This window comes from Leptonychotes weddellii, chromosome 16 (assembly GCF_054177405.1).
Source record: "Leptonychotes weddellii isolate Sample4059 chromosome 16, ASM5417740v2, whole genome shotgun sequence".
Taxonomy (NCBI): domain Eukaryota; kingdom Metazoa; phylum Chordata; class Mammalia; order Carnivora; family Phocidae; genus Leptonychotes; species Leptonychotes weddellii.
Genome location: NC_138384.1, coordinates 38526294 through 38551589, shown reverse-complemented (window position 1 = coordinate 38551589; position 25296 = coordinate 38526294). Strand labels below are relative to the sequence as shown.

The 25296-nt window shown below is 37.0% G+C and overlaps 1 protein-coding gene, 1 long non-coding RNA gene and 1 pseudogene across 2 annotated transcripts in view; 2 read left to right on the top strand and 1 right to left on the bottom strand.

Annotated features, from left to right (window-relative positions):
* The window catches only part of LOC115940299 (uncharacterized), a 53881-nt gene extending 29020 nt beyond the window's left edge, over positions 1–24861 (top strand). Inside the window, exons 3-6 of the long non-coding RNA XR_014141022.1 lie at positions 10466–10639; positions 11328–11515; positions 14237–24551; positions 24744–24861. This is a non-coding gene — a long non-coding RNA (uncharacterized LOC115940299). The remainder of the gene's footprint in view (positions 1–10465; positions 10640–11327; positions 11516–14236; positions 24552–24743) is intronic.
* Positions 831–931, top strand: LOC115939180 (U6 spliceosomal RNA; annotated as a pseudogene).
* Positions 11954–25296, bottom strand: part of ZNF529 (zinc finger protein 529) — a 38569-nt gene continuing 25226 nt past the window's right edge. The window contains exons 2-4 of the mRNA XM_081807545.1: positions 20606–20700; positions 20206–20332; positions 11954–13828 (exon numbers count right to left, since the gene is read on the bottom strand). Of these exons, the coding sequence (XP_081663671.1) occupies positions 12435–13828; positions 20206–20332; positions 20606–20659 (1575 nt within the window). The 5' untranslated portion in view covers positions 20660–20700 and the 3' untranslated portion in view covers positions 11954–12434. The remainder of the gene's footprint in view (positions 13829–20205; positions 20333–20605; positions 20701–25296) is intronic.

Genomic DNA, 25296 nt, shown 5'->3' with positions numbered 1-25296 from the left:
CAGCAGTAGACTTGATCAACCAAAAGAGAGAAACTGTGAACTTGAAGACAGGCCATTTCAAACTATTTAGTTAGAGAAGAACAAAGAAAAAAATTAAAATGGTTAAGAAAGCCTATATGAATTAAGGGAGACCATGAAGAAAAGCAATTTATACATTGTGGAGTCCTGGAAGGAGAAGAGATGGAGAAAGGGACAGAAAGCTTATTTAGAGAAATAATGACTGAGAACTTCCCAAATCTGAGGAACAATTTGAACAATCAAGTTTAGGAAGTTCATAGGTCCCTAGATTTAACCCAAAGAGAGCTTCTCCAAGATGCATTATAATAAAACTATCTAATAAAGGCAAAATTTTAAAGCAGGAAGACAAAAAAGTCCTCATCTACAAGGAAACACACATGATGCTATCAATGGATTTAACCTTGCAGGCCAGGAAAGAGTGGGTGTATATATTCTAATGCTGAAAGAAATAAGCTGCCAACTAAAAATATGTTATCCAGCCAAGCTTTGCTTCAGAAATGGAAGAGAGAGACTTTCCCCGATGAACAAAAAGCTACCACTTCACCTGCTTTACAAGAAATGCTAGAAGGAGTTACTTAAGCTTAAATAAAATGACACTAATTAATAACATGAAAAAATATGAAAATATAAAACACATTAGTAAAGGTACTTATATACTCAAATTCTGTTACTTGAATACTGTAATATGTAACCATTTGTTTTTAGTATAACAGTTAAAGGACAAGAGTATTAAAAATAACCCTAGCTACAATCGTTTGTTATTGTATACACATTAAAAAATGGCAAATGGTGACATGAAAAATGAAATGTGTGTGTTCACTTCGGCAGCACATACACTTAAAAATTGGCATGATACAGAGAAGATTCGCATGGCCCTGTGCAAAGGATGACACGAAAAATGAAATGTATGCATGGGGATAAAAGAGTAGAGTTTGTATGCATTCTAAATTGATTTATCAGTGTAAAATAGACTATTATATCTGTAAGATGGTTTATATAAACCTTGTGGTAACCAAACAGCAAAATCAATAGTAGATACAGAAAAGATAAAGAGAAGGGAGTCAAAGCATGGTACTACAGATAATCATCAATTCACAAGGAAGATAGCCAAAGAGGAAGAAAGGAACAAGTGCACTACAAAACAGCCAGAAAACATGGCAATAATAAGACCTTAACTATCAATAAATTGGCAATAATAAGACCTTAACTATCAATAATTATTTAAATGTAAGTGGATTAAATTCTCAAATTGAAGGCATCACGTTGCTGAAAGATTGTAAGAATAAGACCTAATTATGTGCTGCTTATAGGAGACTCACTTCAGTATTAAGGACATACATAGGATAAAAGTGAAGGAATGGAAAAAGATGTTCCATACAAATGAAAACCAAAATATAAGGCGACTGTACTTCTATCAGACAAAATATACTTTAAGTAAAAAGCTTTAACAAGAGAAGGTCAGTTCATCAAGAGGCATAACAATTGTAAATATATATGTGTTCAACATTGGAGCATCTCAGTATATTAAAAGAATAGCAGATATGAAGGGAGAAATAGATGGAAATACAACAATAGTAATGGACTTCATTATCTCTCTTTCAACATTGGATAGATCATCCAGATAGAAAATCATCAAGGAAACACTGAACTTGAACTATCCTTTAGATGAAGTGGACCCCCTTATAATTTATTAATCAACATTGATATATTATTAATTGAGGCTCATAATTTACATTTGGAATCACTCTTTGTGTTGTATAGTTGTATGAGTTTATAAAATGCATAATGTCATGTGTCATATAGCATCATGTTACACCATTACAACATCACACAATAATTTTACTGCCCTAAAGATCCCCTGTGCTCCAACTATTCATCTCTCCCTCCTATTCCATGGCATCCATTGATAATTTCGTTGTCTTTATAGTTTTGTTTTTACAAAATGTCATATAGTTGGAATCATACAGTATGTAGCCTCTTCAGAGTAGCTTTTTAAAAAATTGACCCAGGATTTGTTTTAATCAGGTATGGTAAGACAGACACAGAGATGACTGTCAGGAAGGGAGACATTTTTATACTTACTGGAGGTACAGCATGCAACATAGGCTTACATGGGGAAGCACCAGCGTCTGTTTTGAGGTAGAAAGAACAAGGAAAAAACATGGGCAAGAGACTTTACTGTGATTTCTGCAGAAAGGAATGGGTGGGATAGGGTAAGCAGGCTTAGGATTGATTAGTTTGAACAATTTCAGAAGGCTTTGTGACAAAATGCTGTCCCTAGTTGCTAGTATATGGCTCTGGGGTGATTAGGGCAACGGAATAGTGGCCCAGTAAAGAAAGTTTAAGTTTGTGCTCTGGTTGGTTAGTTTGCATGTGAAGGGCATACTCCCAGGTAAATTTTTGCTATCTATAAGGAATTAGCTACCCTAGGAGACACAGGTAGCCACGGAGACACACACTCTCCAGAGTAAGGAAGTCTCCGGGTATGAAAAAATCAGAAATACAGAAAGTAAAAAGGTATTTATTTCATTCACTACACAATATGCATTTAAATTTCCTCCATGTTTTTGTGGCTTAGTAGCTTAATTTTTTAAAGATCACTGTATAATAATCCACTGTATAGATGTATAGCAGTTTGTTTTCACCTCTTAAAAACCTTTTAAGGACCTCTTGGTTGTTTACAGTTTGAGAAAATTAAGAATATGCTATGAACATCCAAGTGTGGAGTCTTGTGGACATAAGTTTTCTACTTGTTTGGGTAAATATCTAGGAGAAAGATTGCTAGTTCATATGGTAAGAGTAAGTTTAACTCTATAAAAAACTGTCAAATTATCTTCCAAGGTGGTTGATCCATTTTCTGTTCCTACCAGCAATGAATAAGTGTTCTTGTTTCTAGACATCTTTGTCAGCATTTTGGATTTTAGCCATTCAGATAGGTGTATAGTGGTATCTCATTATTTTAATATGCAATTTCCTAATTGCTATAGGATGTTAAGCATCTTTGCATAAGCTTATTTGCTATCTGTATATCTTCTGTGAGGTGTCTGTTCAAATCTTTTCTGTTTTTTAATTGGATTGTTTGCTTTCTACTGTTAGGTTTTAAGAGTTCTTTGTATATTTTAGATTCAAGTCATTTATCATGTATGTGTTTTCCAAATAATTTTCTCCTAGTCTGTGGCTAGCCTTTTTATTCTCTTAAGAGTGTTTTTTGCACAGCAGAAATTTTTAATGACATCTGACTTAACAGGTTTTATTTTTCATGGATCATGCTTTTGGTTTCTTAAGATATCATTCCCAAGCCCAAAGTTACCTAGATTTTCTTCTGTTTTATCTTCTAGAAGTCTTTTAGTTTTGCATTGTACATTTAGGTTTGTGATGAATTTTGAATTTTTTTAAAAAGTTTAAAGCCTGTCCCTAGATTCGTTTTCTTAATGTGGATATCCAGTTGTTCCACCTGCATTTGTTGAATGACACCTTTCTTCACTGAATTGTATTTGTTCTTTTGTAAAAGATCAGTTGGCTGTATTTGTGTGGATCTATTTCTGAGCATTTTATTCTGTTTCATTGATCTGTCTATTCTTTTGACAGTACACAGAGTCTTGATTACTGTATCCTTGTAGTAAATCTTGAAGTCAGAGAGTATTAGTGCTCCAACTTCTTTATCTTCAGTGTTGTGTGGATTTATTTTGGGTCATTTGCCTTTCCATATGAACTTCAGAATCAGTCAACGTCTACAAAATAACATGCTGAGATTTTGATTGATATAGTAATGATTCTGTAGCTCAAGGTTGGAATAACTGTCATCCTAACAATACCTAGTGTTCCTATCTATGAATTTGGAATATTTCTTCATTTATTTAGTTCTTTGATTTCTTTCATCAGTTTTTTTAGTTCTGTTATACATTTTTTTAGACTTATTCCTTAGTACTTTTTAATGTGCTAAATGTTTATGCATTTTTAATTTTAATTTTATATTGTTCATTGCTGGTATGTAGGAAAGAACTTGACATTTGTATGTTAACCTTGTAGCTTGCAAGCTTGGCTATGCTCACATTAGTTCCAGGAGTTCTTTGTTGTTGATTCTTTTGGAGTTTTGCATAGTCAACCATGTCATCTGCAAACAAAGATGGTTTTATTTCTTCCTTTTTAATCTGTGTACCTTTTAGTTATTTTTCTTGACTTGTTGCATTAGCTAGGACTTCCAGCACAATATTGAAAATAGTGGTGATGGGTTTTGGTAGATGTTCTTATCAAGTTGAATAAGTTCCCTTCTATTCTTAATTTGCCGTGAGATTTTTAATCATAAATGGGTATTACTCTTTTTTAAAAAATGCTTTTTCTGCATCTATTGACATGATAATATGATTTTTCTTCTTTAGCCTGTTGATGTGTAATGGATTACATTACTTTGCAATGTTGAGATAGCTTTGCATGCATAGGATAAATCTCGATTGTGTTGTATAATTCTTTTATACATTGTTATATTTGATATTATGTTTGTTGAGGATGTTTGCTTTTATGTTCTGAGAGATACTACTATGTAATATTCCTTTCTTATAATGTATGTGATTTTGGTAGTAAGGTATTGCTGGCCTCATAAAATGAGTTAGGAACACTTTCCTGTTACCCTATTTTCTGAAAGATACTGTAGAGAATTAGTATCATTTCCTATTTAAATGTTTGGTAGAATTCACCAAGTGAAACCATCTGTGCCTGATGCTTTCTGTTTTAGAAGGTTATTAGGGATTCAGTTTTTTTAACAGGTATGTGCATAGATTATCTTTCTTTTTGTGTGTATTTTGCTAATTTTGACCTTTCAGGATTTTGTTTAATCTATCTAATTTGCTTTCATACAGTTGTTCATAGCCTTATAATACTTCTAATTTCTATGATGTCAGTAGTCAGGTACTTTTTCATGATGGATTTTTGTAATCTGAACTTTTTCCTTTTTTTTAATAATTTTTTTTTTAAAGATTTTATTTATTTATTTATTTGACAGAGAGAGCGCACAAGCAGGGGGAGCAGCAGGCAGAGGGAGAGGGAGAAGCAGGCTTCCCACGGAGCAAGGAGCCTGATGCGGGGCTCGATCCCAGGACCCTGGGATCATGACCCGAGCCGAAGGCAGACGCTTAACCGACTGAGCCACCCAGGCACCCTGAACCTTTTCCTTTTTTATTTCCATGGTCATTTTAGAGAAACATTTCTAATTTTGTTGATCTTTTAAAGAAACAAATTTTGATTTTATGTATGTTCTGTATTTTTTTTTATTCTCTCATTTGTTTTTCACCTATTCTTTATTTCTTTAATTCCTTTTGTTTCAGGTTTTTCTCCCTAGTTTCTTAATGTGCTAAGTTAGGTTCTTCCTTTGAGATCTTTTAAAAATATTGGTATTTACAACTATAAATATACCTTTATGTAATGCTTTATATGCATCTCTTCGGTTCACTTTCATTCATCTGAAAGTATTCTAATTTTCCTCATGATTTTTTCTGTGACATTTTAGTTACTTAAGAGTGAGTTGTAGGGGCACCTGGGTGGCTCAGTTAAGCATCTGACTCTTGGTTTTGGCCCAGGTAATGATCTCAGGTTGTGGGGTCAAGCCCCGCTCTGGCTCTGCATTCAGTGGGGAATTTGCTTGGGATTCTTGCTCTCCCTCTTTCTCTGCCCCTCCCCCAGTGCTGTCTCTAAAATAAATAAATCTTTTTAAAAAGTGAGTTGTATAAGTTCCACATAGTTGTGATTTGTAATTCTTTTCACATTTTTGTTATTGACTTCTAATTCATTATCAAAATATACTTTGTACAATTTTAATTTGTCAATTTATTGAGACATGGCCTAAGACGTGTTCTAAGATGTGTTCTCTTCTGGAGAATGTTTTGTGTACTTGAGAAGAATGTGTATTTTGCTATTATTGGTTAGCGTTTTTATTGATGTCTTTGATCTGGGTGGTTTATCGTGTTGTTCATGCCTTCTACTTTTTGTTGAACATCTTCCTAGTTGTTCTAGCCATTATTGAAAGTGGTTTGAATATTCTAATTACTGTTGTCAGTTGTTATTTCATGTATTTTGGAACTCTGTTTTTAAAGGTGCATTCTTTGTCACTGAAGCATTTTTATGATAGTAGTTTTAAAATTCTTGTAAGATAATTCCAACATCTTTGACATCTTATTAGTGTTTTTTGATGGTCTTTTCTCATTTAAGTTGAATATGCCTCATTCTTGCTAGGATGAATAAGTTTTGACTGTACTCTGGTAATTTGGTGTTATGACATTCTGGTTTCCGGGTAAATGTTACTCAGTGAGCTGGAATTTAGTCATGGCTCTATTCACATACATAGTTTGTGGAGGCCCCCATTAGGTGGAAGGGGAAAAGGCCTTTGTTCCTGCTGTTAAGAGTAGTAGTCAGTGTCTGATTATACAGTGCCTCTTCAAATGCCTGTCAACTAGTACAGGGTGGAACACCAGCTAGTAAGTGCCAGGTCACAATGATAGTCAAGGCCCTAATCACACTCACACCCTCCCAGTGCACCTGTCCACCAGGAGAAGATGAGGCGTGTTTTATTTCTGGGCTATGATGGCAGTGTTCCACTCACATCTTTGTAGGGTCCACATTATTAATGTGCCAGGATTGGCAGTCAGGTTTCTGCTCATACAGCGGCTGAATGTACCCAGTGTTTGGGAGAAGGGACATTGCCTTATTCCTGGGCTGGGATGATAGGGCTGTGCACACACGCAGTCTCTGCAGATACTTACTGGCAAGGTTGTGGTGCTGCTTGCTGGCTGTTGTGCAGAATGGTGTGGGAGACAGGCATTTCTCTTTGTACCATTCAGGTAACATAGAGTTGGCATTGTCAAAAGGGCTTTTTGTTCTGCAAGGCCACAACTTTTTCAGCCCTTTGTCTGATCATGTTATGGGTGTTTTTTGTTTTCTTGTTATTAGTGTGTGGTGTGTTTTTGGGTAATTGTTTACATCTGGTGACATTTCCAATTTGCAAGGTTCTCTGGTACTCAGACCTGAAGCCAAAACAAAAACAAAACCCAACTCTCATCCAAGGAAGTCACCACTGGGCTGGGTTGTTCCTTAAGTCCCAAAGTCCATAATCAGTTTGCCCCCAGGTCTCAGTTTCAGATTCTTCTTAAGTTTCTTTCATGTATTTATCCCCATGGACCTTATGTCTAGTAAGTGGGGAGGAGTAGGGCAAAATATGTTTACTCCATCATGTCTAGAACAATTTTTTTAATCTTTGCTCTTGCAAAGGATTTTTTGTTTTTCTGCTGCTGTTAAGATTCTTCTGTTATTACTGATTTTAATCAGTTTGGTTATGATTGCTTTGGTGTGATTTGCTTGGATGAGTTGAACTTCCTGGGTATGTAGGTTTACAGTTTTCACCAAATTTGGAAAACTTATTTCTGTAAATGTCTTTTTTTTTTTTTTTTTTGTGGTCCCGGCTCATTCTTTTTGCTCTCTTCCAGGGATCCCAATTACAATAATTAGGTTGATTGCAGTTATCCCATAGTTTTCTGTTACCTAATTTACTTTTATTAGTCTGATTTTCTGGTTCAGCTTATAGTTTTTGTTGCTGTGTTCTCAAGCTTAATGTTTTCTTTCATAGTGTCTACTCTATTAATCTCATTGACTGTATTTTTAAATCTTAGACATTTTTTAATCTCTAGAATTTTGTTTAGGTCTTTTTAGTATTTTCCACATCTTATCATGATCAATCTCTTCTTCCTTGTTGGGCATGTAGAAAATAGTTTAGATGGTTGTACTGCCAGTATCTACTGCCAAATATGAAATCTAGCAAATCAAATATAAAAGCTATTTTTGTCATTCCTGGGTGTGTTCCTATAGATTTTTCTTGTTACACTCATGTATTCCTGCATTTTTACACTCCTGTTTTTGGTGTTTTTCCTACCAGCCACACATCATAAAATTTGCCTTCTATGTGCTTGGTATTTTTGTATTTCTAGAAATATACTCAAGGGGCGCCTGGGTGGCTTAGTCGTTAAGCGTCTGCCTTTGGCTCAGGTCATGATCCCAGGGTCCTGGGATCGAGCCCCGCATCAGACTCTCTGCTTGGTGGGAAGCCTGCTTCTCCCTCTCCCACTCCCCCTGCTTGTGTTTCCTCTCTCGCTGTCTCTGTCAAATAAATAAAATCTTTAAAAAAATAAAATTATAGAAATAAACTCAAGCTTTATTCTGGAATATATCTATGTTACCTGGTAACAGTTTTTTCCTATTAAGATTTCCTTTAAACTTTATTAGGTGGGACCAGAAAGCCTTTAGTACTAACTTGCTTCTCTACTGAGGCACTAACTTTTCAAGTAATCTAACCAGTTTATTATGAAGTTTACCTCTCTGGATGATGGGGACACAAACTATTTCTGGCTGTGTGAGCTCCCAAGGGTTACCTGTGCTTTTTCTAAGCAATTCTTTTGCTGGATTCAGGTAGTTCCCTCCATGCACTGATCAAGACTTGCTCTAGTAGTCTGCCCTGTACCTAGCTTTCTCTGCCTCCCTGGACCCTCATCTCCATCTTTGCATCGCGATGCTCCCCCTGTATTCCTCCTCCCTGTGCTGAGATGTGGAAATGCCTACTAGGAAATAAGTGGAGTCAAAAATATGGGTATCATATTTGTTTACACTTGGTTAGGTGTTTCTGTTGTCTTATGTTCAATATCTCAAAACAATTGCTGCTTGTATTTTATCTAGTGTTTTGTTACTTTAGGCAGGAAGGTAAATCCAGTCTATTTTCCATTCTGGCTGCAAACAATATATTTTTTTTAAAGTTCTAGACTTACAGAAAAATTGTAAGAATACAGAATTTCCATACATTCTTCTCCTAGTTTGCATAATATTAACATATTAGATTATCATAGTACAGTGATCAAAACCAGGACATTAACATTGGCATAGTACTATCAATTAAGTACTGGCTTTTTTTTTTTTTTAAGATTTTATTTATTTTAGAGATAGTTGGGGGGAAGAACAGAGGGAGAGGGACAAGCAGCCTCTGTGCTGCCAGATATGAGGCTCAAGCCCATGACCCTGAGATCATGACCTGAGCCGAAATCAAGAGTTGGGCGCTTAACTGATTGAGCCACCCAGGCGCCCCTAAAGTACCAGCTTTATTTGGATTTCACCAAGTCTCCACTAATGTTCCGAAGATCAAATCCAAATTCCTGCATTGTATTTAGTTGTCAAATGGCCTCAGTCTCCTCCACTCTTTTTTTTTTTTTTTTTAAAGATTTTATTTATTTATTTGAAAGAGAGAGAATGAGAGACAGAGAGCATGAGAGGGAGGAGGGTCAGGGGGAGAAGCAGACTCCCCGCCGAGCAGGGAGCCCCATGCGGGACTCGATCCCGGGACTCCAGGATCATGACCTGAGCCGAAGGCAGTCGCCCAACCGAGCCACCCAGGCGCCCCAATCTCCTCCACTCTTTTGGGAGTTTTTCATTCTACCCTTGCCACTCATGACCTTGAAAGGTCATGGATTTCTGGAGTAAGTTATTATATAGAAAGTTCTTCATTTTCAGTTTGTCGGCAGTTTCCTCATGATTACATTATGGTTATGCTTTTCTTTCTTTTTTCTTAAGTCAGAATACTATTCCTGTGGTATGCCCTTCTTAGTGCCTCACTTCGGATAGTATATATGCCAGTGTCTTATTACTGGTGATCATTTCAAAAAGGTGGTATATGGAATGTTTTCTCCTTGTAATTATATATTTGGGATAGATACTTTGATATAATTCTAATGGCCTGTTTCTCTTTAAACTGTCACCTTCATATTTTAGTAACCATCAGTGAATTTTGTATATAATTATTACTGTTATTACAGTGTTTCCCTATCTCCCTCATCCCTTTTATATTTATTAATTAGAATTCTTCACCACTAAACTGAAAAAGGATTCCATTATTGGAAGCTAATTTCATGGTTCACTGCAGCAATAAATAGGATAGGTCTGGCACATTCTTTTGTATTTGGGGGGAAAAACCCAAAAACTTCTATGTAGACTAGGGAAAATGTGGAAAGGATAAAGTACCAAATGAAAATGGAAAGGAATGAAGTTTTAACAATCTGAGCACCAGAGAAGTAGCAAAAAAAAAAACGTTAATAGCAATAATTACATTATGGTTTATTGTACCAGCAGTCTGTGAAATTTCAGGAGTTCTTAACATAGTTCAAAGAAAAATGTTGATGTAATGTGACCAAAATATAGTTGTAATTACAAATAAGGGAGGCATAATAAGGGTATCTTGTATTTATTAAATTTTTATTTATTAATCATTTCAAAAAGTAAATGCCAAGATACATGGTTATTTTGTTTCTGTCATTCTTTTTAAGTGTATATGTAAGGTCTAGATAACTCATTGTTTTAATTTGTTCAAGCCAGCAAAAAGAAAAAGGAAAGGAAAAATATATATATATAAATTTTTTTTTTTAAGGTTTTATTTACTTCAGAGAGAGTGAGTGAGCAAGAGAAAAAACACCGGAGAGAGGGAGAAGCAGACTCCCTGCTGAGCAGGGGGCCCGATGTGGCGCTCGATCCCAGGACCCTGAGATCATGACCCGAGCTGAAGGCAGATGCTTAACCAACTGAGCCACCCAGGCACCTCTAAGTATATATTTTTAAAAACTGCTAATTTAAATAAAATACTAATTAGTAATATTTAAATAAAAAGGTCAATATATACAATAAGAAAATGGCTTAATTACTATTGCTGGGTCATGCAAAACTTTTATAGAGTCCAAAAATTCTGGGGAAGACCAATTTGAAAAATTAAAATCTAATAAATGATACATAAATGTATACATAAATACATATGTATCTAAACAATAGGTAAATTTTCTTATAAACATCTAATAACCAGTGGCTCATAATTAACATTAATTGCATAACCAGGTCAACTCTCCTGACTAAAGAAAGAGATAATGGACAGTTAAGAATTACGACTTTATCTCTGTTCACTAATTTTCTTTCTTCTTTTGCTTTTCCTTTCCTTTCTAAAATATTGATTGTCAAGCTGCCACAACCCAGCAAGGCAACACTAACAGGGAATAAAAAGTATAAATATACAAAGCCCAATTGAAGCCATGGTAATAATAGAGTTGTAGACCCTCCAAATATAAGTTTACTAAGTTTATAATCATTGCAATAGTTGTAGATTTTCCCCTCCTTTAATAAATCTAAGAGACAGGTAAGAATGGCTTAGTAAATTTTACAAAATATTTAAAAGTGCCCCTTTCTTTTGGATCCTCATTGGTACTGCCTAGAGGTCAAAAGACTCTTTATTTTTTATTTGACAGAGACGGCGAGAGAGGGAACACACGCAGGGGGAGTGGGAGACGGAGAAGCAGGCTTCCCGCTGATCAGGGAGCCCGATGTGGGGCTCGATCCCAGGACCCCGAGATCATGACCTGAGCCGAAGCCAGACGCTTAAAGACCGAGCCACCCAAGTGCCCCTCAAAAGGCTCTTTAAAGGAATTGTGTTGTGGTAGGTATTTAGGCAAGTCTGTCATGTCAAAACAGAAATTTTAAATCAATCAATTGATGACAATGGGAAGGAAATTACTTATCTAACATTAAAACAAAAACAATAGAAAATTAAACAAAAACAAATCTGCACAAATACCATGCAGGGTCATAAGACTTTTTTTTTTTTTTAAAGATTTTTATTTATTTATTTGACAGAGAGAGACACAGTGAGAGAGGGAACACAAGCAGGGGGAGTGGGAGAGGAAGAAGCAGGCTTCCTGCAGAGCAGGGAGCCTGATGTGGGGCTTGATCCCAGGACTCTGGGATCATGACCTGAGCCGAAGGCAGACCACTTAACGACTGAGCCACCTAGGCGCCTCGGGTCATAAGACTTTAAAACAACATAGTAAGTGACTGGAAGTTTTAACTCTCTGGAGGAAGGAAGGTACATCATATGTAACAAAAAATTAGAATGCAAAAGATTTATTTGAATAATATTACAAATTAACAAGCCAAAAACAATGAAAAGACAAAAGAACAAAAACACAAACATCAAAAGTAACTGTAAACAAAACATGCCCGGAAAAGAAATTCATGTGAAATTGACTAATAATTAGTGAAACACATTTTCCATACATATCAGAAATGAATAGGGACCATCTTATCTAAACGGATATTCACAATGTTATCTGATATGAAAAGGAGAAATAAAAACAAAATATTTGGCAATATCTAACAAAACAAGTATACATCACCTATCACTGAGCAATTCTACTTCTAAATAGAGGGGCCAGGAAGTCTGGAAACAATAAGAGGAACAATGGCCCCTTGATTACTTCATATTATAATGCATGGACTTTCCCAATGAAACTCAGATGCAAAAGGCTTTTGTACATGTCTTTCATTCGAGACAAAACACCAGTACAACTTTTTTATCATCAAGTAAGGTGCTTACCCACGCTAAAGGCACTGAGACATTCCTTACATTCATAGGGTTTCTTACCAGTATGAATTCTCTGATGTTTTGTAAAGGATGAACTATGTCTAAAGGCCTTCCCACATGCCTTGCATTCATAAGGTTTCTCTCCAGTATGAATTCTCTGATGTTCAGTAAGGGCTGAACTATGTCTGAAAGCCTTCCCACATACTTTACATTCAAAAGGTTTTTCACCACTGTGAATCCTCTGATGTTGAATAAGTGCTGATGTAAGTCTAAAGAACTTTCCACACTCTTTACATTCATAAGGTTTCTGACCACTGTGAATTCTCTGGTGTCGAGTAAGTTCACTACCTACTCCAAAAGCTTTCCCACATTCCTTGCATTTATAGGGTTTCTCACCAGTATGAATTCTCTGATGTCTAGTCAGGGATGAACTATTTCTAAAGACCTTTCCACATGCCTTGCATTCATAGGGTTTCTTTCCGGTATGAATCCTCTGATGTCGAGCAAGTTCTCTACAGACTCCAAAGGTCTTCCCACATTCTTTACATGCATAAGGTTTCTCACCTGTATGAATTCTCTGATGTTCAATAAGCTGTGAACTAATTCTAAAGACTTTCTCACATTGTATACATTTGTATGGTTTTTCACCAGTATGAATTCTCTGATGTTCAGTTAGCTGTGAATGGAATCTAAAGTCCTTGCCACATTCCATACATTTGTAAGGTTTCTCATCAGTGTGGATTTTCTGGTGTCGAGTAAGTTGTGCATGCACTCTAAAGGATTTTCTACAGAAAGTGCATTCATAGGGTTTCTCACCATCATGAATTATTTGAAGTGGAGTTATTTCTTCAACTCTTCTAATGGTCCTTTCATATTCCTTACATTTATAGCACTTCTGATCATCATGCATTTTCTGTATACTAAGGTCTTCATAAAAACTAAATGCATTCTCATATTCCATATATTTACAAGGTTTCACACCACTATGTATATTCAGTTGTAGGGTATGTGGGTCATCTCCAAAGGTTTTCCAATATGCATTATATTGATAGGTTTTCTCACCAGTATGTATTCTCTCATATTCATCAAAATTTAAGTCACAGCTAAGGACCTTCCCATATGCCTTATATGCATGGGGCTTCTTGCTATCATGAATTCTCTGATGTGATATAAGAGACTTATGATGTTTGTAATTGGGCACTTTTTCAGAGTTGATTTTCATTTGGCTGAAATATCCCACTTCAGGTCTTTGTACTTCAGTCTTGCTTTTGCTTTGCCATTCATTTCTGAAAATGGAGCTCTCAAGACCAATGAATTTACTTTCTGTTACTTTCCACTGAGAACCAGTGATGTCCCTTCTAGTCTTTGTGTCATACTTGGACTCCAAATCTGAAAGAGAGGGGAAAAAGAAACACAGTTTTTGTTTTCATGTGCCATAAAAATGAAATTTATACGATGCAAAGGAGAAAAACTGCAAATACAAACAATACAAGTGAATGACTAAAATACCTCAATGAAGTCTTAAGAAAGATCAGAGAATGATGAAAGCATAATGTAAGATTGTGAGGTCTGTGATAGGGGAAACAGATAAAGTCAATGGGTCTGACATTTAGGTGTTGATCATCACTTAGTAAGCTTGTTGACTGTACTAATGTTTGGGAACCAATCCAGGTAAACTGACCAACATCTACAGATGTAGAACTAGTTATCAGTATCATGTATAGATATAGCTAATGCAGATCATAATTTGATAATCTACACATACTAACAATTTTGGTTTTGTTTTTTGTTGGGGAGCCCAATGCGGGGTTTGAACTCACGACCCTATGATCAAGACCTGACTGAGATCGAGTCGGACACTTACCTGACTGAGCCACCCAAGCACCTGAGGTTGGTTGGTTTCTATTTTTAAGACTTTTTATTTTATTTTTATTATTTGAGATAGAGAGCAAGTGAGAGAGAGACAGCATGAGCAGGGGGAGCAGCGGAGGCAGAGGGACAAGCAGACTCCCCACTGAGCAGGGAGCCCGACATGGGACTCGATCCCAGGACCCTTAGATCATGACCTGAGCCGAAGGCATACACTTAACCGACTGAGCCACCCAGGCGCCCTGGTTTGTTTTTTTTTAACAAGAGAATCCAAATACTTTACTGTGGATAACAAGGTGCTTGTAAGACCTCATCTTAATCCATTATTCCTTTTCACCTAATCTTTTTTTGACCTCTTACAACAAACATAATTTCCACCCACAGGATGTTTCATTGCTTAGAAATGGGTTCTTTATATACCACTTATATACCACCCACATTTTACCGTCCAGATCTAAAAGTTACTACCCTCAGAAATGAGGTACTAACTGATCGTAAGTTCATATTTGTTTCTGTTCCAATATCTAGTTGCTCTAGTTGCCTCACATTATTTTTTTTCAGTTGTGTATTCAGTAATTTTCTGTTGTTATGCTGTTTAGCCTTATTCCTTAAATTCCAAAAGGAGAAATATAATCACTATATGCCACTGAATAACAAGCCCCAGGGACATTTAAGTTGATAATTACAGGGAAATTAAATCACTTGATGAAAAGAATCTAAATAAGACAAAAAGGAAATATTATAAAGATCAGTCACTGGGTAACACAACTGATCATCAAAACAGTTATACATAAGAATGATGCAGTAGTTTAAGTGTGCCTCCGTTCCTTCCAACCCTCACACTATACTGCAGTGATTTATACACACACACAAGTAGTGTTTATGAATGATTTTTTTCTAATTGACTCTCCACTTACGTATACTGTCTCCATCACTGCTGTTAATTCCCTGCTACGCATAACCATGATTTTCTTTACCCCACCTGTCAATAAAGATGAGGAATTTTATTTACTGTTCTTCATTAGCTTTTTCACTATCACACATCTATCCTACTGAAATCCTAGTCTATATTTAAATGTTTCCTTCGTGATGTTTCATTTTCCTGTACTCAAAGTCAACGATTGTTACACTCTGCAAAGCAGTTTCAGAATATTTTCGATATTATAGTAGGTATAAATCATACTATAAAGCTTATGCAATTCTGAAAGGGGAAAAAGCTAACAGAATGATGTGGAAAAGGTGGTATAGGTGGGCAAGAATGTAAAAAACAATCTGTTGAACATTGGCTGGAGATTGGCAATTAGATGAGGGGATAACCTGAGGAAAATCCAAAATGAATGATAAACATTCCATGAAACAGGGCAAAAATAATTTCCTGTGACTGAATTATGTTATAAGTAACAAAAGTATAATAATACAATCATTATTTGATTAGAATAATAAAACTGTAAATGAACGCCAGTATTAGTAAATTAAAAAGCACTTCTACCTAGAAATGAAAAACTTTCTACCAAATGTGGAAATGTGATATTACAAAAATTTCAGAGAATGATCCCATTGAAAATACAGTTGACCCTTGAAACTGGGATTAGGGTGCCATTGCCCTGCACAATCAAAAATCATCATATAACTTCTGACTCACCCCAAACTATTAATAGCCTACTACTGCCTGGAAGCCTTTCCAGTAACAGTTGATTAATACATATTTTATATGCTATATGTATTAGGTACTGTATTCATACAATAAAGTAAGCTAAAGAAAAAATGTTAAGAAAAACGTAAGAGGGGCACCTGGGGGGCTCAGTCAGCTGAGCATCTGCCTTAGGCTCAGGTCATGATCCCAGAGTCCTGGGATCGAGCCCCGCATTGGGCTCCCTGCTGCAGGAAGCCTGCTTCTCCCTCTCCCTTTGCCTGCCGCTTCCCTTGCTTCTGCTGTCAAATAAATATAATCTTAAAAAAAAAAAGAAAAAATACATTTACAGTACTGTACTACCTTTATCAAAAAATTCACATTTAAGTGGACCCACACAGTTCAAACCTGTGTTGTTGAAGGGTCAACTGTATTATATATTAAAATCTAGGGCGCCTGGGTGGCTCAGTCGGTTAAGCGACTGCCTTCAGCTCAGGTCATGATCCCGGAGTCCTAGGATTGAGTCCCGCATTGGGCTCCCGGCTCAGTGGGGAGCCTGCTTCTCCCTCTGACCCTCTCCCCTCTCATGCTGTTTCTCTCTCTCTCAAATAAAATAAATAAATAAAATCTTTAAAAAAATAAAATCTATGGAAGTCAGCATTAGTCACACAAAAAGTAAGGATTTAAATATTTTATGTTAATAAGGAGAAAATGAAAATAAGTAATGTATACATCCCAATCAAGAAGATAGGAAACAGGGGCGCCTGGGTGGCTCAGTCGTTAAGCATCTGTCTTCCGCTCAGGTCATGATCCCAGGGTCCTGGGATTGAGCCCCACATCGGGCTCCCTGCTCGGCCAGGAGCCTGCTTCTCCCTCTCCCACTCCCCCTGCTTGTGTTCCCTCTCTAGCTGTCTCTCTCTCTCTCTCTGTCAAATAAATAAAATAAAATATTTAAAAAAAAAAAAAAAAGAAGATAGGAAACAACAAAGTGACCTAAAGAAAAGGTGAGGGGGGAATTCAATAAATACAGAATCAGATATAGCTAGAAAACATAGAAAAAATATAAATAACAAATATAAAAAATAAAATGATAAAAGAGAAAACCATCAGAGAAGGTATTTTCTAAAATGTTTTAAGACTGCTATGCTAATCGGGGCGCCTGGGTGGCTCAGTTGGTTAAGCGACTGCCTTCAGCTCGGGTCATGATCCCGGAGTCCTGGGATCGAGCCCCACGTTGGGCTCCCAGCTCAGCGGGGAGCCTGCTTCTCCCTCTGACCCTCTCCCTTCTCATGCTGTTTCTCTCGCTCTCACATAAATAAATAAAATCTTTAAAAAAAAAAAAAAGACTGCTATGCTAATCAATTTGAAAATATTGAATTACTGAATGAAAAGGGTGAATTATTTTCTAGGTAAATAGATATTAGAAACCCCAGGAGCCATAAAAATTGAAAAAGACCAATTTGCTAGACAGATAAAACTTGTTAGAGACTCACCTCCCACGAAACAAAAAATCATAAGCATGTCCATTGCTCAGGTTGTGGTAGTAAAACATGTAACAAGCTAGGGCTCCTAAAAGAAAGATCCGACTCATGATGTGGTGTAGGGAAGGGAGATGTGCCCTTGATTGTTGTGACAGAAAGCAAGAAATCTGAATATAGACACACTACTATGGTGTGAGGATGGAAGGCATGGAGACATGCTTTAACTATTGCATCATTCTTATAGGACACACAAATCACCTGAAGGAGCTAAGGGAGACCACCATTTGACAATACAGGAATCAAAAGGGGAAAAAACCTTTGTGTACTAAAATATGCTAAATAAATATGTAAAATTAATACCTAGTATTGATTTTTTTAAACTACAACAGAAACCACAAACTTAGACCAGAAGAACACACTTTTCACCAATTCAGGTGTCTGGTCTGGGATAAGGAAGGTATAGGGTGAGGCTGGGAAAGTCTCAAAAAGCAAGAATAAATTTAAAGATTAAAGGACTGAGTCAGAGACACACAAAAATCACCACAAGAAATTTCTTGATATCCATACAACTGGGCATCAAGAATTAAGACTGGTGAGCTAAAGTAAACTGAATCAAAAACCAATAAAAAAAAAAATGAGACATAAACAAGAGAAAGTCAGAAAATTTCAGATGCACCATTTTTAGTCGCTAATCAGTTACAATCGTAGGAAGAACATAAACATTCTTGCTGGTAACAGAACATGAGGGCAACTAATAAATGCAGAAGGAATGAGGGATTTAGAAGAAAACATTGATCTAAATGAAGATTTTTAATTGTAAAAATCATTAGGCTAATTATTAATAAGGAACTATATATTCACAGAATGAGAAGCTAAGACAACAGATTTTTCTTTTTCTTTTTTTTTAAGTAGGCTCCCTTGGGGCTTGAACTCACAACGCTGAGATCAAAACTTGAGGTGAGAGCAAGAGTAGGATACTTAACCGACTGAACCACCCAGGCGCCCCTCACAGAGATATCCTTCTGACCATACTGTGTGAATTTGCTTTCTCCCTCATTCTTTATTCCTTTGTTGTTATTTTTTACTTTTCTTTATAGCACTTACCACTATATATGATACATTTTCTAATTATTTGTTTTCCTGTTTATTATACATCTCACTAGTGAGTCAATTCCGTAAAGCAAGAACTGTATCATTTTTTCTCACCATTGTACTGATAGGTCTACCATAATATTTATCTCAGTGTAGACAGTGATTAAATGTTGAGTATATAAATGACCATGGTTTTTTGTCAAGAGAATTTATATAAATCCAAATAGAAAGCAACATGGAAAAAATGTTGGTTGCACTAGGGAAGACCTTAATTGGCTTCCCCAAGTGTTGGGCTTTTTTCCACAGGGCTTTAAAGGGAGTTTCCCAAAAACATCACAAGGACCCACCTCTTCCCAGAGAAGCTGGGCTTTTTACTCTGGTGATGGCTTTCCCTCTCTTACCAGCCCTCACTCACCTGGCCCTCTGTTCTTGTCATATCCCTTACGACCCTCCAGAACAGCTTCCCTTCCTCCAATAAGGTGATCACAAATGGCTTAAAAATGGAACAACCTGGGCACCTGGGTGGCTCAGATGGTTAAGCGTCTGCCTTTGGCTCAGGTCATGATCCCGGGGTCCTGGGATCGAGTCCCGCATCGGGCTCCCTGCTCTTTGGGAGCCTGCTTCTCCCTCCGCCTCTCTGTCTCTCATGAATAAATAAATAAAATCTTTAAAAAAAAAAAAAAAAGAACAACCTGCTTATGACAAAGGAATGTAACATAAGGTATAAAAAAAAGAACTACAATTATATAAAACACTTAAGAGAATTGGTTAAGTTTTGATAAATGAAGTTGAATTGATACTGATAGATTTCAGAGAAAAGAAATGTGAGGAGATTGAAAGACCATTCACCTTAGAGTGACCACAGAATTATATAAAGAGATCTTTATTCAAACCCATTCCAACTCTTTGTCTTGTGAGGCAATTTATTGTACCAGTTAATAACATCAGCTTTTGTGTCAGACTACTTGGGTAGAAAACCTCCTTTTGATACTAATTAGCTGTGTAATCCTGGAGAAGTTGCCTAAATACTTTTTGTCTTAGCAAAATAATACAACAAGTATTCATGTCATAGGGTTACTGAAGAATTAAAAGATTCAATATATTAAAAGTGCTTAGAATAGAACCTGGTACATGCCAAGATCTATGTGATCTGACAGGAAAACAGGCAGCTTTCTAAAACATGAAAAGATCCTTATTGGAATACTGACAATGTTAAATGCGAAGTTCTTCAACCACAAAACAGGTATAAGACCGTACATGTGAGGCAATGAACATGAATTCTGTTTATCCATCTAACATACAAATTATGCATTCTTTTAATAATCATAACAAATCAGGACACAGTTTCCTAGCTACTCTTCAAGAAGGTGGGATAGAAAATAGCAAAGCATTTGTAGCAATTCTGACTTCGAACCCAATATAAGAGCTATCTCAAAGGATGTGTTTTATGTCTTCTAAAATTCAAATTAAACTCCCTGGGTATCAGAGAAAGCAGAAATATGAAGGGACTGAGAAGATACAAACATCATGAAGAATGATGAATGTGCTTAATGGAGGTGTCATTTACAACCCAATGTTCAACCATGCCTCTGGAAACAGGTACCTACTTTCTTATAAGATAGCCTTGGGTTTACTAAAAAGCAACTGATATTCAATAGCGCATATTCTAAATTATATGAAGCAGATAAATTTACCCAGTGAGACCAAGTTGCTATAGTTCTCCATCATCACATCCCAATACAAGTCCCTCTGAGCTGAATCCAGATATTCCCATTCCTCTTGAGAGAAGTTGATGACCACATCCCTGAATGTCACCAATTCCTGAAACAACAAGCCGTATATAGGTGAAATTGAAGGAAATATTTTTGAGAAAAAAGAAAAGAATTGCATTATGGCAGGTAGGCTAAATAGTAACCTGGTAGGCCAAGGGTAGAAGATCTGTAGAACAGATAGGCACACAGGAGTTATACTGTTATGTGTGGTTCCAACTCTCACCAGAAAGTGAAAAACTATGGGAATGTGGGGCAGGCTCTATTTGGTAGGAAGGTTCAGAAAAAGGAAATGTTCACAAAGGAGACAGATCCAGCAACTTACATGGTCCATGCTTAGAACTGTAAAGAATTGGTCTGGGAATTCCATTTCTGCCATGACAGCGTGAGGAACTCCGATCACATGCTCCTCCGTCAAAACTGGTGAAAATTATATATAAAAATATATAGCAAATGAAAAAAACATTTGTTCAAGAAAATCTGCTAAAACTTATTACAAGCTGAAATTCTACGGTATCTGAACCAAACCCTTCCTTGTTCATTCCATCTGAGTGAGAAAAATCCTCTATTCCATACTGGTACAGTCAAGGCTTCCTCACCACTCATCAACCCTTGCTCCCAGATAGATGGCCATCTTTCTGGGAGGAGCAGGACATCAACATTTCTCATCCTGCCCCCACCTGCCTATTGCTCAGGAAAATGCAGCTAAGGGATAGAGATTTTCTTCTGTCTAGCAGCCACACACGAAATGTAATATGTGCCCTGGGTGTGGCAGTGGTAAGAATACCGGGGTTCTAGTTGTCTGCCTTGGATCATGGGAGAGGATCATGGATCATGCCGAGAGCAAATTGCAACTCCTGGCTGCTGTACCCCACCCCACCCCCAATCTACCAAGTACTCAGTTCCTAAAAGCAGAGGTGTGACTCAGAGTGAAGCATGCTATTGTCCCAAGCACTAGATCTGTGGCTCTGTGATTTCATCCAGGGGGAGAAGCAGGCCACAGACAAGAGAGCTGTATATCCCTCTCCAAAGGAAATTACTTCATTTGTAACTATGGATAAATTCAAGCCTAAGGACATTCTCAAAAACAGCGAAGTTTTGGTGAAAGACTGAAAGACTCACTGGACGTGAGTGTTTGATTTTCACAGGCAGTATATACATGTATTTTTTCCCCTTTCACTTAACCATTTTGAATATCAACTGTATAAAATAATATATTATTGGGCCTATAACATATAAAAGTATAATATTTCTGCTAGTAACACAAAGGAGGTGGGTAAAAGCAAAGCCAAATTGGGCTAAGTAAATGAATATAGCTGGTACTTCAAATCCACAATATCAAATCAAAAAAATAAAAAACAGTAAATAAGGGGCAACTGGCTGGCTCAGTAGGCATAGCATGTGGCTCTGATCTTGGGGTTGTGAGTTCAAGCACTATGCTGGGTGTAGAGCTTACTGAAAATTATAAGATTAAAACAACAAAAGCTATGACAGGTTTTCTTTTGTTCTCGTACTTTTTTAAAAAATTTAAATTCAATTAATATATATTATTGGTTTCAGAGGTATAGGCCAGTGATTCATCAGTCTTACATAATACCCAGTGCTCATTATATCACATGCCCTCCTTAATGTCCATCACCCAGTCACCCCATCCTTCCATCCCCCTCCCCTCCAGCAACCCTCAGATTGTTTTTTTTTTTAAAGATTTTATTTATTTATCTGACACAGAGAGACACAGCGAGAGAGGGAACACAAGCAGGGAGAGTGGGAGAGGAGAAGCAGGCTTCCTGCGGAGCAGGGAGCCTGATGCAGGGCCTGGGATCATGACCTGAGACAAAGGCAGATGCTTAATGACTGAGCCACCCAGGCGCCTCCAGATTGTTTATGATTAAGAGTCTCTTATGGTTTGTCTCCCTCTCTGGTTTCGTCTTGTTTTTTTCCTCTCTTCCCCTATGATCCTGTTTTGTTTCCTAAATTCCACATATCCGTGAGATCATATGATAATTGTCTCTGATTGACTTATTTTTTAAAGATTTTTTATTTATTTATTTGACAGAGAGAGACACAGTGAGAGAGGGAACACAAGCAGGGGGAGTGGGAGAGGGAGAAGCAGGCTTCCCACGGAGCAGGGAGCCCAATGTGGGGCTCGATCCCAGGACCCTGGGATCATGACCTGAGCCGAAGGCAGACGCTTAATGATTGAGCCACCCAGGCGCCCTCTGATTGACTTATTTTGCTCAGCAAAACAGTTCAATCCACATCACTGCTAATGGCAAGATTTCCATTTTTGATGGCTGTGTAATATTCCTGTGTGTGTGTGTGTGTGTGTGTGTACCACATCTTCTTTATCCATTCATCTGTTGATGGACATCCGGGCTCTTTCCATAGTTTGGCTATTGTAGACATTGCTGCTATAAACATTGGGGTACAGGTGCCCCTTTGGATCACTACATTTGTATTTTTGGGGTAAATGCCCAGTAGTGGAGTTGCTGGGTCGTAGGGTAGCTCCATTTTCAACTTTTTGAGGAAACTCCATACTGTTTTCCAGACTGGCTGCACCAGTTGCATTCCCACCAACAGTGTAGGAGGGTTCCCCTTTTTGTTCTCATACTTTTTAAAAGACAAGTAAAGTAACACTTCTCTATCTCATGGGATTTTAGTATATATGGAAAGCTGTTTCTCATTAGATGTATACATTAAGCTCTGGATCAACCACTAAAAATAGGTGCAAATCATTTATCTCATAAGGGGTTAAATATCCAAAATACATAAAGGACTCTTACAACTCAGTATAAAAAAAGACATAATCCAATTAAAAAATGGGCAGAGGATCTGAATAGACATTTTCCCCAAAAATATAAATGGTTAACAAATACATGAAAAGGTGCTCCATATCATTAATTGTCACAGAAATGCAATTCAAAACCACAATGAGATACTGCCTTATACCTGTTAGAATGGCTGTTATCAAAAAGACAACAAATAACAAGTGTTGGTGAGATGTGGAGAAAAGGGAAACCTTCTGCACTGTTGGGAATGTAAACTGGTGCAGCAGCTATGGAAAACACTATGGAGGTTCCTCAAAGATTTAAAAATAGAACCACCGTATGATCTAAGCAATTCCACCTCTATTTATCTGAAGGAAATGAAAGCTTTCAGAAAGATTTCTGCACCCCATATGTTCACTGCAGCATTATCTAAAATACACAAGGCATGGAAACAAAATAAATGTTCACTGATGGTTGAATGGTTAAGGAAAATTTGGTGTGTATACAGAATGGAATATTATTCTGCCCTAAAAAGGTAAGGAAATTGTGCCATTTGCAACTACTTGAATTGACCTCGAGGGCATTATGCTAGCTGAAGTAAATCAAAGAAAAATACTCAATGATCTCACTTATATCTGGACTTAAGACTTAAAAAACAAAACAACCTCACAGATACAACATAGTGGTGGTTTCCGGGGCAGGTGGGGGGGTGGAATGTGGGTGGGCGAAATGGATGAACGTGGCCAAGGAAGGTACAAATTTCCAATTATAAAGTAAGTCAAGAGGATATTAATGTATAGCATAGTAATTATACTTGATACTGTGTTGTATGTTTGAAAGTGGCTAAGATGGTAAATCTTAAAAGTTATCAGAAGAAGGTGATGGATGTTAACTGAATTTATTTTGGTAATAATCATTTTGCAACATACACATATATTAAATCATGTTGTACATCTAAAACTAATGTGTTACATGTCAATAATATCTCAATAAAGCTAAAAGAAATAAAGAACAATGGTGAAGGCAACTGAAAGGCAAATATATAATCTAATAATACTGTATTTTGTGTTTGTTGTTCCTCCTTTTTTGCGAAGTCTTTAAAGACCTGCGTAAAACATAATTATAAACCTATTTAAAGGGCACACAATGTATAAGGATATGATCTGGGACTAAAACATTAGAAAAGAAGGTTGGAGCAGTTATAGGAGCTAAACTTTTCTATACTATTAAAGCTAAATTGCTGTACAGTGAAGGTTTGACTCAGCAGGTCTGAAATGTTTAAGCCCTGCCCATTCCAAACAAAGTGTAGGCCCTTAACCAGCTCCTGGTAGATTACCTCTAGTTCCTGGAATATCTGGCATTTAATGATTTTAATCTGTATCCTGTCACTGGAAAAAAAAAGAGTACAACAGCTTTTCTGATGTCTGTGAATCCTTCTGGCAAATCACTGAAACTGAGGGTGGTCTTGGGACCCCTGAATAAAGATGGTTTTATTTCAAACTAGTTCATCATAAATACAAATTTTTTTTTTTAATGTTTTATTTATTTATTCATGAGAGTCAGAGAGAGAGAGAGAGAGGCAGAGGGAGGAGCAGGCTCCCCGTGGAGCAGGGAGCCCGATGCAGGACTCGATCCCAGGACCCCGGGACCATGACCTGAGCCGAAGGCAGATGCTTAACCATCTGAGCCACCCAGGCGCCCCATAAATACAAATTTTTAATTGAAGTCTACAGGATAAATGCTAAGAAAATGACTAAATGGTATAATGAATAGGAAAGAAAAAAGGAGTGAAATGATAAACTATAAAAAAAATCAATGGACAGGGGCGCCTGGGTGGCTCAGTTGGTTAAGCGACTGCCTTCTGCTCAGGTCATGATCCTGGAGTCCCTGGATCGAGTCCCGCATCGGGCTCCCTGCTCGGCAGGGAGTCTGCTTTGCCCTCTGACCCTGTCCCCTCTCATGTGTTCTCTCTCTCTCATTCTCTCTCTCTCAAAGAAATAAATAAAATCTAAAAAAAAAAAAAAAATCAATGGACAGAAAGGAAACCAACTAGGGACAGAAAAGTAAAGAAGATACAGTGTATATAGAAAACAAGTAGAAAATGGTAGGAGCAAGTCTTCAGTTATTACATATTAAATGCAAATGGATTAGACTTTTCAACTAAAAGGCAGACATTGGCAGAATGGGTAGAAAATATGGTGTAACTGTATTCAATTACAACAAACTGATAACAAATCCAAATATATAA